This window comes from Taudactylus pleione, unplaced genomic scaffold, assembly GCF_031769625.1.
Source record: "Taudactylus pleione unplaced genomic scaffold, aTauple2 ptg000140l, whole genome shotgun sequence".
NCBI lineage: Eukaryota > Metazoa > Chordata > Amphibia > Anura > Myobatrachidae > Taudactylus > Taudactylus pleione.
This window is the reverse complement of record NW_028284542.1, coordinates 888788-904396: the sequence shown is the minus strand read 5'-3', so window position 1 is coordinate 904396 and position 15609 is coordinate 888788. Positions and strand designations below refer to the sequence as shown.

The following is a 15609-nucleotide window of genomic DNA, read 5'->3' as shown; positions in this document are numbered from 1 at the left end:
TTAACCAAGTAAATATGCTGCTCCAATCGGCTGATCATTCAGTCCGGCTCCTGAACCTGTGCATGACCGGATCATTTCAGTGTATGCAGGGCCGGCCCGAGCCAAAGTTTTTAGGTAAGCGGGAATAGATTTTGGCACCCCTCAGTGAACCTTCATCCTAGCTCACTCAGCCCCTCCCATGGAGCCCCTCACAGTCCAGCACCCCTCATCACAGCACCCCTCACCACAGCCCCAGTCATCACAACCCCCCTCATCACAGCCCCTCTCACTCCCCTCATATCCCCTCATCACAGCCCACATATCTTTGATTAGATCATAATTGTACAAGTCAGTCTTTGGTGTCAGGTTGTTTTAGGGTTTGAAGTAATTTTGGCATTTGTTGACATTTTCTGTCAGAAATGTGTATTTCAGTGAGGCAGTGGTGTGCTACTTTTCTGTGAGCAGTGTCTCTGTGAGAGATGTTATTGTTTACATGTGTGGAGTGATACAGCTGTGGTTTTGTGATGAGGTTTTGATAACAATGGGATGTAGTTCGGGACTGAGGTGTGTGGTCATTGGGAAATAATCTAGTGTGTCCAATCATGGTTGGTGGCATCTATCTCAATACCACACCATTTTAGAAATATATATATAACATGGGATGCGGTCAATATCCTGACCACGATGAGTCTGGTGGTTAGAATGCCGAGGACGGAATCCTAACACTAGTCGGAAAATCGGCATCATGACGGCCGGGTTCCCAAGGCTAAGTAGTGGGTTTAGGAGGAGGGTTAGGGTTAGGCACTAGAGGAAGAGTTAGGTTTAGACTGCGGGGAAGGAGGGTTAGGATTAGGTACTGGGGGAGGTTAGGTTTAGGCTGCGGGGGAGGCAGGGTTAGGGGTAGGGAGAGGGGGCGGATTAGGATACCGACCGACAGGCTTGACTAAGCCTTATCCATACGGTATGTTCCCTTTTTGTCTTCCTCTACTTTCAAAAGTGTGACCCCTTGTTCTAGAAATTCTTTTTTTTTCCCCTTTTATTCCTTATCCGACCTTTATCAATACTTGATTTCCGATTTCCCAACCGTCGTAAAATATGCCAGAACGCTCTTTAGATATTACAGACAGGCACCCTCAGGATGCTTCAAGTTAGCCTGGCACTCACCGGTGCTACAGCCCCCGCCCCCTTTGCTCAAAGTATTGACGTCATGCACCTGACATCATGACATCAGGTGCTAAGTGGGCGGGGCCAGCACAGGGTGTATTTAAGCCCTGTTACAGCCCCGAATAATTGCACCAAAGTTCAGTCATTTTAATACATTTTCATGTTTATTTGTGCAAAGTAAATGGTTGAAAAATTCAATAATTTGCTATATTTGAGCAGATAAGACACGTATTTAAATAGTAGATTCCTGTGCGTGTCAAAAAACATACACTTGGTTTCATGCTGTTACCATTATCCCTGCACACTTCACCAGCCCTGTCCTTGGTGCAAAATATATGTGAGAGACAGGTGTATTTATGTGCAAGCAGATCTCTGCATAATTCTTCTGGCATGCCCAATTACGTAATATGAGCCGCAAGGGGACATGTGATTGGGTGGTGCACATAGATACTTATGATCGGCTCCAGGCACACGCAGTGTAAAGACACGCAAGATATATCTGGAAAACTGACCCGCCATCAACCCCATTATCTGAAATATCAGCATGTACAGTATATACTGTATCAGTAATATTTACATCAGACTATTATGATTGGCTCAGAGCTAGTGAATGTCATATAGGGCTCTATTTATTATCATTATTTTTACTAAAATAAAGTGAAAAGGGGTGTTTTCACACCCTTGTCACATTATTTTAGTCTCACCTAGTTATTACAGGGCAATTGGAGTAGAATTCGTAAAATTCTAATCCAACCCCTAATTATCACTTATTTTTAGTAAGCAGATCGCATTTCCCATAATTGTAATGGGAAATGTGATCTGCCTGGTAGTTACTAAAAATAAATAGTGAAAAAAATACTTAGGGAGGCCCTGTGATAATAACGCCACCTAGAGTTGGCATTATCCGTGGTCTCCCCCGGTTTCCGGGCTCCTACTCTGCTGTAATGGGCAGAGCAGAGCCGGGAGTCGGTCCCAGTAATCAGTTGTGTGGTCTAAACAGACCACAAGCTGATCTCTGGTAAAAAAAAAAAAAAAATGTACTTACCTGACTCCAGGGACTGGGGCTCCGGTGATGTTCTCCAGTCAGCTGGGCTCCCATAGTGCACTGCGGCCCGGTCATCAGGTGACCGTGTCCCAGTGCAATATGGGATGTCGGCTGACCGGAGGCATGGAAGACATCACCGGAGCACCGATGACTGCAGGTAAGTGCTATTGAGGGAGGGGGGGTCCGCGATCATGGGGGCGGGGCTTAGCACCAGGGGGCGGGGCTTAGCACAGGGGAGTAGCTGCAAAGGTCGGTCAGCGCATGCGTCGGCACTTTGTCACAGTATTTTTAGCGAAAATACCGTGACTAGTGTGCGGAGGGGTTTCGCAGGGACAGAGCTTTATTGCAAGCTCTGTCCCTGCAAGGGATTTCTAGTAAATCCCTGTGATATTGCCTGAATTCACAATGCGAATTCAGGCGATAATATCACACTACAATCTGCATTACAAATGCGGATTGTAGTAAATAGAGCCCATAGTAAGAACAGAAATATAACACAGAATTTTGTTTGACCCAAACTCAATATTTTCCCACTAGAATGAGAAGAATCCCCAACATTTTATCCTCACTTATTTCAGATATATAGCACAATTTTCTATATTCTCCACATTTTAATATTTCACCAATTTTTTATCAAAATTATATTAGATATTTAATATGTTCTTAAATGTCAGCAGGTGGGTTCAATAAGTACAGGTAACTTGTCTAACATATCCCCTAGAGGAACTAGGGGCCTGATTCAGACCAGCTCGCAAGCGCATAGCGCTCGCAAGCGGGTTGATGGTGGCCCAGTGCGAACGCACGAGTGAAGGTCTCACTTGCTCCGGAGCTTGCAGCAAAACGGGGCGGCTATCGATGTTGATCGACAGCTCGCCCCATTTTGTAGGCGGGTAGGGGGGTGGCTGAACAAATGGAGGCGTTGAGGGAGGGTGTTTCATGGGTAATTGAGATATTATGAGTATTGTTTGTTATGTTGCATATCCGTCCTAACAATCTTATTTTCAGCCTAAAGACAGAAGTGTTCCGCATCCTTCACAAGATATACTGTGTATCATAGGAATCAGATTAACATCTGAAAGGTATTCCCGCCATAATTCTATCAATGACATGTTATATTACCATGACAACCGGGACTCCGCTCACACATGTGACGTCACAGGAGGTGGATATTTAAGGAATCCCTCCAGACATTCCACATTGCATCCCTGAAGAAGGCTAAACAGGCCGCTACGCGTCGGAGCTATCATCATTACTTTGAGAAGTGCACAAGCTGTGCACGAACTACACAGACACCTCCGTTGGGAGGTAACACAAACGGCCGTCTGTTCCACACCATTCTCCAGCATCGCGAGACCCGCACCCGTAAGTATCGCGAACACACAGGGAATCCACGAGGCTGCCGAAGGGACCAAGCTGGAGTGTGCCACGTCCACACACTCCGGCAGACGGAACCGAGGAGAAGCCAGGACGATCATCACCCAGTAACCGTCGCTCCCAACTCCGGGGCTCCGGTCGTGGAGAGGTGAGATAAGACTGGCACTGAGCGATTTGGAAGAAGAGTGTGGGTAAGTAGGGTACCTGGGGTCACGGGACGCCACACCTTGAGGCCCTGCATACCACTGGAACTGCACATAGGTATTTAATCTCATGGTCACAATACCACGTATCCTTCCAAGTGATTAACAGTGAACCACCTTACAGTTGGAACATTTATTAACTATTTGTCTATTCCTAATCATAACCATCAGCTGTGGGTGACCATCCACCACTATACCAAGTACTACACAGCAGTAGTACGCAAGTGCTTCATCATAGCATTCTAGTCTTTCCCATCCCCCCTCCCTATTTTCTCCCTTTACCCCCCTTCCTTCTTGCCAGTCTGCTCTGATCTTATTGTGCATCGGCATACATGTATGTATATGTTTATGTGTTGTCTTGTCTAGCATAAGTGTCTGTCTGTTTGTCACCAACACCATTGATTTTATTAATATCTGTAATACATAAGATTACAGCAATAATTTCATTAAATACACCTTTTTGAATACAACCCTAGTGTTTTGAGCGTATTCCAGAATTCTAAACTCATTACGGTACCAATCATCTGTGGGAAAGCGCGGGCACTACCTCCCTTTACTATAATAAAATTCCTGCAGGAACACAGGGCCTGATTCAGAGCTGGACGCTCTGACCAGAGTGCTCGCTCTGAATCAGCGCCGTCCTAGTTAAATTTGGAGCGTCCTTTTGGACGCTCGCATAGCTGTGGGTTACCACCCACAGCTCATGCGAGCGTCCATGATGATGGTCGCGATGGTCATGGCCATCGCGACCATCGGGCTTGCGACGAGACCCTTGCGGTAGGGTCTCGCTGCCGCAAGCCCTGGAGTGATTTTGGCTATATCAGAGCCAAAATCACTCCCACTGACATCACTAGTGATGTCAGTGGGGCCGGACCCATACGGTAGGCGTTCCCATGGGAGCGCCTCCGTCTGGGCAGCCACACCCACCAAAGGGGGCGTGCTGTCACTCACCATCGACAGCACGCCCCCTTTGGTGCGAGACCCCGAGCGACAATCCCCGTCGCTCGCCGGGTCTCGCGCATGCGCACGACGGAGCAGCCTCCGTCGTGCACATGCGCATTTGGGTACCATCGATCCGCTTGAGAGCGTCCTGCGCTCGCGAGCGGGTCTGAATGAGACCCAGAGTGTAGTTATGATAGTCCTATGTTTGCAACTTACTGTAATGTACCTTGCTGATGTGTTATTTTTTAAATTGTGAATAAATACATACTGTTGTTTAACTGTGAGTCAGCAAATCTGAAGTGACTGAATCTTGCTGCATTTAATCTGGAGCCGTTGAAGGGGTAAGAAATCTGGTAACCTTGGTAAAATTCATTACTCCAACACCACCCTTAGAACAGTACACCCTTAGCGGGGTGCTACATATGATTGTGCTTGAGGATCGGAATTGCTAAGCCTCTGCTTTCCTGGTCGCTTTGTGAGTACATTGGAATTGGTGCCTAGCTATTGACGGTGGAGTGAATGGGGTGGTTTAGTGACCGGGAAAGCATTCCAGAGTAACAATGACCATAACCCATATAGGGTAGGTTGCCCACTAGGCACTCTGGGCTCGATTACTGACCCGCTCGCTAGATGCATTCGTACGCAGCCAAAGTATGCAAATCCCGCGATCGCACGGCCAGGTATTAGCACGCCCACTATGTTTTAGCGTGCGATCGCGGTGTGTGTGCAGACGCCTAACAGTCTCTATTAAGACGCCCACTAATGCACGTCATCTCCAGGAAGTGTATGCAACCATCGGTAACACCGAGTACCATCGGAAGCGAACGCAGCACTTGTGGCTGACCATACCCTGCCGCAAGCACTGTGAGTGCTTCTTTGTGAATTTCAACCATGTGACGTGTACTATAACGCTGCGTCTTAATTATGCACACCTCTGAAATGGCGTTGAGATGCTCAGGCACGCCTGCGTACGCACCTCCACTCCACCGTTTCCATCGACCATCCCCTGTCGCCACCCACAAACGGCTTCTCATGTCACTCATTCTAGCGAGCTATCTATGCACAGCAAGCGAACGCTTCCCGATTGCATGGACTAGTTCGCACGCGCGCACTGCGATGCATGCGCATGCACAGATTTCAAACATCGGCAGGCTGCATGCTAACACAGCCTAGCGGGTCTGACTCGGGACCTCTGGGGGTCATTCAGACCCGCTCGGGAGTGCAGGACGCTCGCAAGCGGGTCGATGTTACCCCAATGCGCATGCTCACGACGGAGGGAGCTCCGTCGTGCGCATGCGCGAGACCCGGACAGCGACAGCCAAGCTGTCGCTCCGGTTCTCGCACCAAAGGCGGCGTGCTGTCGATGGTGACTGACAGCACGCCCCCTTTGGTGGGCGTGCTGGGGGCGTGGCTGCCTGACGGAGGCGTTCCCATGGGAACACCTACCGTCTGGGTCCGGCCCCACTGACATCACTAGTGATGTCAGTGGGAGTGATTTTGGTTCTGATAGAGCCAAAATCACTCTAGGGCTTGCGGTCACCGAGACCCTACCGCAGGGTCTCGTCGCAAGCCCGATGGTCGCGATGGTCTTGACCATCGCGACCATCTTTTTGGCCGCTCGCATAAGCTGTGGATGGTCACCCAAAGCTATGCGAGCGGCCAGGAGGCCGCTCCATTTTTAGGTAGGAGTGCCCTGATTCAGAGCAAGCTGGTCAGAGCGTCCAGCTCTGAATCAGGCCCTCTGTGCGGTGAACCCAATGGTGGGTTATTGTGCAGTCCATTCCTTACTGGTCCACGATTGTACATCCAATTCAAGTCCTTGTACATCAAATGTAAGCCCTATTGCGAATATAAAAACACCTCCATAATGTGTCTTCTTCTGCAAATGAAAATCACTTTTACCATATGGGCATGAAAGTAGGGCTTATTTATGCATCAAATCTGCCCCTGATCCTCCCAACTCTACATCAGCAGGTGCCACCCACACATCAAAGCTTTTCCCTGTATGTTTGCATATAAATAGCATTTACACTTTAATAATTTCACCTTTCAGTGTCTTGTGGTTACATTGACAGGCAAAGAAACCCCCTTAGTGGACAGGAACGGAGAACATGAGGACAGCAGGTGGGAGAGACTGAAGGACGGCAGTGTGACCCTAGTGGAAGAGGGGGCGTCCGCTCTACAGTTCATGAAGAAGAGAATCAGAAGTCTTTCTTTAAATGTAGGTTTCACAAAAGACTCTCTGGGGGCGATTCAGACCCGGACGCTAAGCCGCGCTCTCTCGCTGTCTACAGGGGCCGGGTATGCAAATTCCACGATCGCACTGTCTTTTGTAAGGATGACATCTATGTCTTAGAGAGCGACGGCAGAGTGAGCGCACGCCGTTCTTAAGACGCCCACTTTTCTCTCTTAGCACACGGCATCTCCAGGAAGTGTATGATTAATCAGAACCATCGGAGCTGCACGCAGCGCTTGAGGTAGACCCAACCCCACCGCAAGCACTGCGATCACTGCAGGCTGAAATACAACCAGGTGACCTGTACAATGACGCCTCCATGCTAATTATGCACGCCCATAAAACTCTGTTTTGACGCCCAAACACGCCTGCGATCGCAGCACCACTCTCCCGTTCACAAGCACCTTCCCCTGTTACCACCCACAAACGGCGCTATCTGTCACTCAAAGTAGCGCTCAGTCTTTGTGTTATGAGCGCACGATCCCCGATCGCAGTGACTGGTTCGCGCACGCACACTGCGATGCATACACATACGCAGATGGGCGACAATCGCCCATAGCAAGCGATGGCGGCTTAGAATCCGGGTCTGAATCAGGCCTACTGTCTTTGTTATTAAATAGCTGTAACCACTGGCAGAAAAGGACAGCGGAATAGTGAAATGGAGTTTAGGCCACACAGTGACCCTTGACCAGGCTAGCAGGTGTATTAGGGCACAGCGGTAACAGCGGTGTAATAGACATACAGCTGTGGTGATGTTCGTGGCATATATGATGGTACAGCACATATATACTGCATGTAGTCTCTCCTCTATGGGAGCGCTGCAACACTCAGCAAAGTAATAGAGCAGAGTCGCGCATGCGCACTAGTGTACCGGTGGCCATCTTGGTGACGGTGCCCAGTCGGAGTCACTGTAGGGAGAAAGTGAGACAATGCAGGAAAGGAATCCTCTCCAACAAATGAATGTAATTTATAATATCAAACTTGCCAATGTTCTGGCTGAGGGGGCAGCCAGGTTGGCACAGCGGGAGGGGCATGGTGGAGACTTGAGCGGGAGGCATGATCGCATAATCGTGGCCCTATCCCCGCTACACAAAGTCAAAATTACCGGCATTGTGAAGTAGGGGGCGGGGCTACAATGGCGCGATTCAGTACTAATTGCTTCATTCCCCTCCCCGCTGCAGGGGTATGTGCAGGTGTGTGTGGGAAAAGGGGGTGTGCGGAGGTTTGCGGGGGGGCTGGGAGACTTGCCCACTTTTCTGGGTGGCTAGGGGTGCCATACAATTTTTGAGAGCCTCCTAGCCATTCAAGGGGGAGCAGGTAGGTATGTATAATACCAAGGGAAGGGTGGGGTTTACCATAGTACATATAATATTTGTTATAAGCCCCTCCCACAAAACTGGTGCTTAAATTACTTTGATAATTCCTGACACAAATAAACTCCTCAGATTTAAAAGTTTAATTCTGTTTTTCAGAAATAAGTGACCTGTGTTTCTGTCTGTGACAGGGAGATGAGGACGCTTTCTACGTGGCTGATCTAAACGACGTGATACGGAAACATTGGCGATTTCGCCAGCAGCTGCCCCGGGTGAGGCCGTTCTATGCTGTGAAGTGTAACTGTAGTATTGAGGTTCTCCAGGTGCTTGCAGCCCTGGGTACAGGATTTGACTGTGCCAGTAAGGTAATCACCAAGAATTGTAATGAGTAGAACAGATAGAAAATGTTTGTTGATGTTGCAACACGTCCCAATGAGAAGATATTAGCTGATTGGGCAGGAGAGGGAAGGGGTATTCACCAACATCAATTCTCTTACGTACCTGACAGTCTAAATACCTTTCAAAGTACTATGTCTCTGCTTTTTCCACTAGTTTTCTAACCACCGTAACCTAGGATGAATTTCTTTAACTACCAATAAGCCAATTATCTGCAGGTTATTGCAATATAGAACAATGAATCAATATAAAATATTGTAAATAGATTTGAGCTGTTCGGGTTTGCAGAAATCCGAACACACCCAAACTTGGGGTTTCCGAGGACGATAGAGTGCCGATTCAGGTCTTCCAGCGAAGATCGGATCTCTGAACAAAGAAATACATTATTTTCCCGGAAGTGTTTTGTTTTTAAGACAACTGTGGGAGCACGATTCTCAACATAAACTGCCGTAGGTACTGCTTCTGTTTAATGTGCGATTTGCACGCTCACTTACACCATTCTGTTCTGGTGTGTATGCGATGGTCAATAATCGGCTGATTATTTCGCACTGCGCATGCATACGCATCGCAGTGCACTTGCGCGAAACAGCCATTGCGATCGGGATTGTGATCACAGTGACTATGCAGACCCATCGCAGAGTGATTGACAGGAAGTGACGTTTGTGTGGTGGTGACGAGGGCGGGAGATCAGACAAATGCAGGTTCGCCAGTGTGTTTGAACGCCATTGCATGGGTGTGCATAAATTATCCACTGCGACACCATGCGCAGCCTGAGGCCTCATAGCATGCAATGAATGTAGCAATTAAGTAAGGTGATGGTACTCAATTGTGCTGATGGTTTCGCAGTCTTGCTAAACATTACGGATGTGTGTAAGGTAAAGGGGGCGTTCTTATGTGGTGCTGCGGTGGTATTGCGATCGCAACGGATTAGCATACTATCGCAGTTGAACTGCATTCATAATCGCTATTACATTCGCAGTTGTGTTCCATAATGATTCAGGCCCTGAGTTTGGAATCACTTTGGGGTTCCTAGTCGAACTGAGTCCCGGTTCGGTTCTGCAGTCAGTTCAGATCTCGGATTTAAAAAATTGAACTCAGGTTTGTGGATTGCATCAGGTCCAAACAGGTCCAAATTACATGATTTTAGCTGTTTTTTTTTTTTTTTAAATATACAGATCCAAAACCAAAATCTAAAACCTAAACACGTAAAGGTGGATTTGCAAAACCAAAACACGAAGATTAATCCGGATCCAAAACCAAAACACGGGGGTCCGTGTACATCTCCAGTAATAATCTAGTTGCTGAGACACGATAAGAGTCTATCCTGTCAATTAGTAAGAAGTAAAGTGATCACTTGAGCAATCGCTTTGCTTTTGGGTTCAGACCCCGGCCAGGCAGCTGCGTGATTGGCATAGCAAACATCTCAAGCTCACTGGAGGGAGATGGCAGCCGCCGGTCACAATCCCGACAGCAGAATTCCGGCTAGGGATTTATAATAGGCGTCGAAATACCGACGCCTATAATAATCCCGATGCCAGAAAGCAGAGGACGACATCCCGAACGAAGGTAAGTCCGGTATACCCTTAGCGTTAGCCGCTGGGGGGAGGGTTAGCTTTAGGAAGTCTAGCAGGGTTAAGGTTATGTTTGGGGGAGGAGATTAGGGTTAGGCACCCCTAGGGGGGAGGGTTAGGGTTAGGCACCCCCAGGGAGAGGTTAGGGTTAGGCACCCCCCCGGGAGGGTTCGGTTCAGTGAGCAGTAAGGGGGGGTTAGGGTAAGGCACCCCTGGGGGTAGGTTAGGGTTAGGCACTAAGGGAGGAGGTTAGGGTTAGGCACCACTAAGGGAGGGTTAGGGTTGGGAGGGACAGGGGAGGTTAGGGTACTTACTTGCCTGTGTCGGGATCTTGATCCTGTCAGGCATCCACTGTCGGCTAAACAGCCACCGGCATTTCAATCCCATGGGCTACCCCATTGTCGCTAATACCATCTTCAGATGGCATTAGCCCACAAATGCAAAATCCAAAATATACACTTTGTGGAACTTGTTACATAGAAAACTATGGGGATTGTTGCTGTGAGGACTGAGGAAAGAAATTTCTCATGCTTTCTATCTTATTACATGTTATTACATGTTAGCAACACTTAATTCTGTCCTTAAACTAGAGATGAGCGGGTTCGGATTAGCTCAGATTTTCCCGCTGAATTTGGATTTTTCTGGCCAAAAATCTGGTCTCAGAAAGAGGCAAAACGTCAACTTTCATGGACAAACAGCATCATTCCTGGACTAATCCGAACCCGCTCATCTCTACCTTAAACATGGGGTAACAGCAGTTTCCACATATATTTAATTGAATTGCTTGATAAATATGCCCTTGTATTGGGTACATTCTGCAGAGATGGACGTAGTTTTGTGAGTGTTGTTCTGCCTGTGGACATTAGCTAATCATGTTTAGAGTTACACATTTTAATTTTCCAAGACATGGGATGTGGCCAGGGGCATGGGCAAAACTGCCTTTAATATGCCTTAGAGCCCCCTTAGATGCAGTCCAGAGCCCCCTCAGTCACCCCCATTTATATTCCTCAGAGCCCCCTCAGTCATGCCCCTTTATATGCCTCAGAGCCCCCTCAGACAAGCCATATCTTTTTTTGTGTCTCAGTCCTCACAGTACCCTCATGCCAGTCCAAAGCTGTCATTCTGCTGTAGCTTGCATTGGCTTGCTTACCCCTCTCTCTGATACCCATTTCACACTGCAAACCCGGGTCACACCCAGGATTTTGTACATGGGTCCATCCTTAGTGTGACCCGAGACCCCTTTCAGACTGGCAGACCGACCCAGCTTATTGACAAGTCGATGACGTCACCCTCGTCATGTGCTTAGCCGGTGCTTGGAGATGAGATCATTGCCTATCTAGGATGAACAAGCCTCCGGACAAAGCTTCTAATTTCTGGACTGTCCGGCGAAATCCTGGATTGATTGTGTGTGTGTTGCTCTGCCTGTGTGCATCAATTTTGATGCTTCTATACCTGTGCGTAATATAAACACCAAGGGGTATATTTACTAAAGGGAGAGTTTTGAGAAGTGGAGATGTTGCCCATAGCAACCAATCAGATTTTACTTAGCAATTAACTAGCACAGTGGTCAGGGAACAGGACTAAATTACCCCACATGGGGTAAAAATGGGGGTAATGGACGGACAGCCGGGCATGCATATGAATCATTCTATAGAATGATTCATATGCATGCCCGGCTGTGCCGCAGGGAGGCTCTAAGCCGGACGCCCACTGAGATGTTATTACCAGCGTGCGCCCAGCTCCTTCTCTGCAGCGCTGCATTAGCCTGAGGCTGGAGTTCTCTTCTGAACTCCAGCTTCCGGCTCTCTCCATGTGCACTATGGGAGAGACGTCATGACGTCTCTCCCATAGTTCCGAGAAGCAGCCGGGTGGACAGCACGGCAGCGGATGCAGGAGCGGGGATTAAGGTAAGTGGGTTTTTTTGTACAAGCGGCACTACAGGGGCATTATATGGGGGCACTACTACAGGGGCATTATATGGGGGCACTACAACAGGGGCATTATATGGGGGCACTACTACAGGGGCATTATATGGGGGCACTACTACAGGGGCATTGTATGGGGCACTACTACAGGGGCATAACTATGGGGGCACTACTACAGGGGCATTATACGGGGGCACTACTACAGGGACATTATATGGGGACACTACTACAGGGACATTATATGGGACACTACTACAGGGGCACTATATGGGGGCACTACTACAGGGGCATTATATGGGGGCACTACTACAGGGGCATTATATGGGGACACTACTACAGGGGCACTACATGGGGGCACTACTACAGGGGCATTATATGGGGGCACTACTACAGGGGCATTATATGGGGGCACTACAACAGGGGCATTATATGGGGGCACTACTACAGGGGCATTATATGGGGGCACTACTACAGGGGCATTATATGGGGCACTACTACAGGGGCATAACTATGGGGGCACTACTACAGGGGCATTATATGGGGGCACTACTACAGGGGCACTACTACAGGGGCATTATATGGGGACACTACTACAGGGGCACTATATGGGGGCACTACAACAGGGGCATTATATGGGGGCACTACTACAGGGGCATTATATGGGGGCACTACTACAGGGGCACTATATGGGGGCACTACTACAGGGGCATTATATGGGGGCACTACTACAGGGGCACTATATGGGGGCACTACTACAGGGGCACTATATGGGGGCACTACTACAGGGGCACTATTATATGATTTCCTTCCTTTCAAATCAAGGGGGTAACGTCTGCGTATCTAAATATATTTTGGGGTAAAAAGTAATATAGTACTAATAATTCCCTGACCCCTGAACTAGCACCTTCTAGTAGACAATAACTAGGATCTGATTGGTTGCTATGGGCAACATCTGCACTTCTGAAAACTCTCACCTTAGTAAATTTACCCCCACGTTTGGGACTGTTGCCAAACTGCCTCCAGATTCATTGTCGCAATTTATTTATGTAATTGTGAAGCATTTGGTTAATGACTTCTCTTGAGAACACTGGCAGCAATGATATCATTTCATGACGTAAAATAAAACTATTTTTATAAAAATGTGATCACTTTTAAAATGAATCTGTGACCTTGTAGTAGAATAAACACTATTGTACTTCCAAATGGTGGTACGTGCAATTTAAATCAATCTTAAGACCTTTTATTTTATCCTCAGGGCGAGATACAGATGATTCTAGGAATGGGAGTACCTGCCGCTGATATTGTCTACGCAAACCCCTGCAAACAGCCGTCTCACATCAGATATGCAGCCAAGCACGGTGTCAACAAAATGACATTTGACTGTGAGAGTGAACTGATGAAAATCTCAGACAATCACCCAACTGCTGAGTAAGTGACGAACAGTCTAGAACCAGCTTTTCTGAGAGATGTTGTAACATTCTCACTCAAGATATTAACACCTTCATGATTATATGCATTGATTAATGTACTGTTCCTCCCTTCCACCAGAATAGCAATAGCAGCATGGATATACCTATCTGCTGCCCTTTCTGTCAGTCTTTACTACTCAGGCCCATATTCAATTTGAGGCGAAAAGTCCGGATCCGCGATACTTTTTCGCCTGTTTTGCTTTTACCCCGTATTGAATTTGAAAGACTTTCCGCCTAGGCGGAAAGTCAATGCAATCTACTAGGCGAAAAAGTTTCGCCTATGAATAGCAGGCAGAAAAAAGTGCAGAATTGGGGTTTTGGGGTGCAACATTGCGGGAACCCCGTGCAGCCTTCAGACAGTCCCCCGAAGGTAAACTGTGCCAAAAAATAAAAAAAAAACAGTTGAGGACACCCCAAGAAATGACTTTGAAAAAGGGGGCGAAAAAAAAATGTTGGGGTACAAAGTTAAAAACTAGTGAACTTGACTCTGGGGATCCCTAAGTATGCCCCAGGTGTTTTTTTGATTGCAGGTGAGTGCGCCAGGTGGATTTTTCACGATTTTTTTCAACTTCACTTTAGCAACTTTTAAATATGCTGACCACCATTTTCAAGTACCCCAAATTTGCTGGGATGTTATTTTCAGGAAAAAATACTCCTGAATTCTTTCTACTTCAGGGTCCATAGGGTCCACAGGGTGACCTTGGGGTATAGCTGGATCCTGGATCCTCGGGCACCACGGAGTTAAAGCTTTTAGCTGCTCCCAGGATGCACTTGGGTCCATCCTCCCCTATACCCCGCCCCCGAGCCACAGGCACCTCAGTTTAAGATGGTGCCCGGCCGAGTCGGGTCACCCTGCGGGGGGGGGGGGGGGCTGCAGGAGCAGCCCTCAAAGCTTTTTTTTAAACTTAGTTAAATTTTTTAATTTTTTTTACTAGAGTTTTTTTCTCCAGAGCGGCAGCAATGGGCTGTCTGTACAGACAACCACGCTGCCGCTCCTTCTCCCTGCTGGCGCCGCGATGCCAGCACTGAACTGGGGATCGCGGTGGGGGATGCCAGAGTCTGTACAGACTCTGGTTTCCCCCGGGACTGCTGCCGGAGACGCCGGGGAGATCCAGGTAAGCCTTTTAAATGCAGTCCCATGCCCCCGGTCTAGGGGACAGACCGGGGGCGCTAGCAGTGGCGGCGGGCTCCCCCTCCAGAGGAGGCATACCCCGCCAGACCACTAGACCACCAGGGTGAATAAAGCGGCAAGCGGGATGCCGGCAACCTTGGGGGTTAATATGCTAGCCAGGGGAGGAAGCCTTCCCTGTATAGCGGCTCCTCCCCTCAGCTCAGCGCGCCTTTCAGCACGTAGTCTGGCGTCGCTGAGCTGCAGATTCCTCGGCCATTCCTCCTCAGGTCTCCAGCAGCCATTTTCTCCAGTGGCAGCGCAGATACTCTCAGGGAGCACGCGGACCGGTCCCCCTGTGTACCTCTTCCCTGCAAAAGGACAGTGTACACAGCACTATAGCCCTCCCAGACACTGAATCTGGGCAGGTTGATTGTAGTGGAAAGGTGCAGTGAGTATATCTTCTCTGCATGGTATGTGACCTTTGCTAGTGCTGCCTGTCTGTGCTAATTTCTACTTACTGTCAGCCTATACCTATCCCTTTCCTTCTCCTACAAGCCCTACAGATGTGCGAAGGAAGGGTGTTTCCACTGACCTCACTTCTATAGATCACGTATTTGTGAGGTCCGTCACATACAGTTGTGTGCTACACAGGGCCATATTGTGGGCTGTTGTCCAGCACACTGGTGGGTGCGCATGTTTTCTTCCTATGTCATAACTGTATATTTAATTATATAGTCTGTCATGTCTGAGGAGGAGATTGAGCACTCCGTGGCTCCGGTATTGTTCTCCTGCAGGCGCTGTTCTGCAGGAGTGGATAGGGAGGATTTGTCAGGTGTCCCGCGTCCTGGCTTGGGCGGAGCGCTATGTTCCAGCTCTCTCGG

At 48.4% G+C, this 15609-nt stretch overlaps 1 protein-coding gene across 1 annotated transcript in view; it reads left to right on the top strand.

Annotated features, from left to right (window-relative positions):
* The first annotated feature begins 6849 nt into the window (after window positions 1-6849).
* Window positions 6850-15609, top strand: part of LOC148522735 (antizyme inhibitor 2-like) — a 50295-nt gene continuing 41535 nt past the window's right edge. The window contains exons 1-3 of the mRNA XM_088473810.1: window positions 6850-6928; window positions 8448-8621; window positions 13404-13576. Coding sequence (XP_088329936.1) covers window positions 6896-6928; window positions 8448-8621; window positions 13404-13576 — 380 coding nt within the window. The 5' untranslated portion in view covers window positions 6850-6895. The remainder of the gene's footprint in view (window positions 6929-8447; window positions 8622-13403; window positions 13577-15609) is intronic.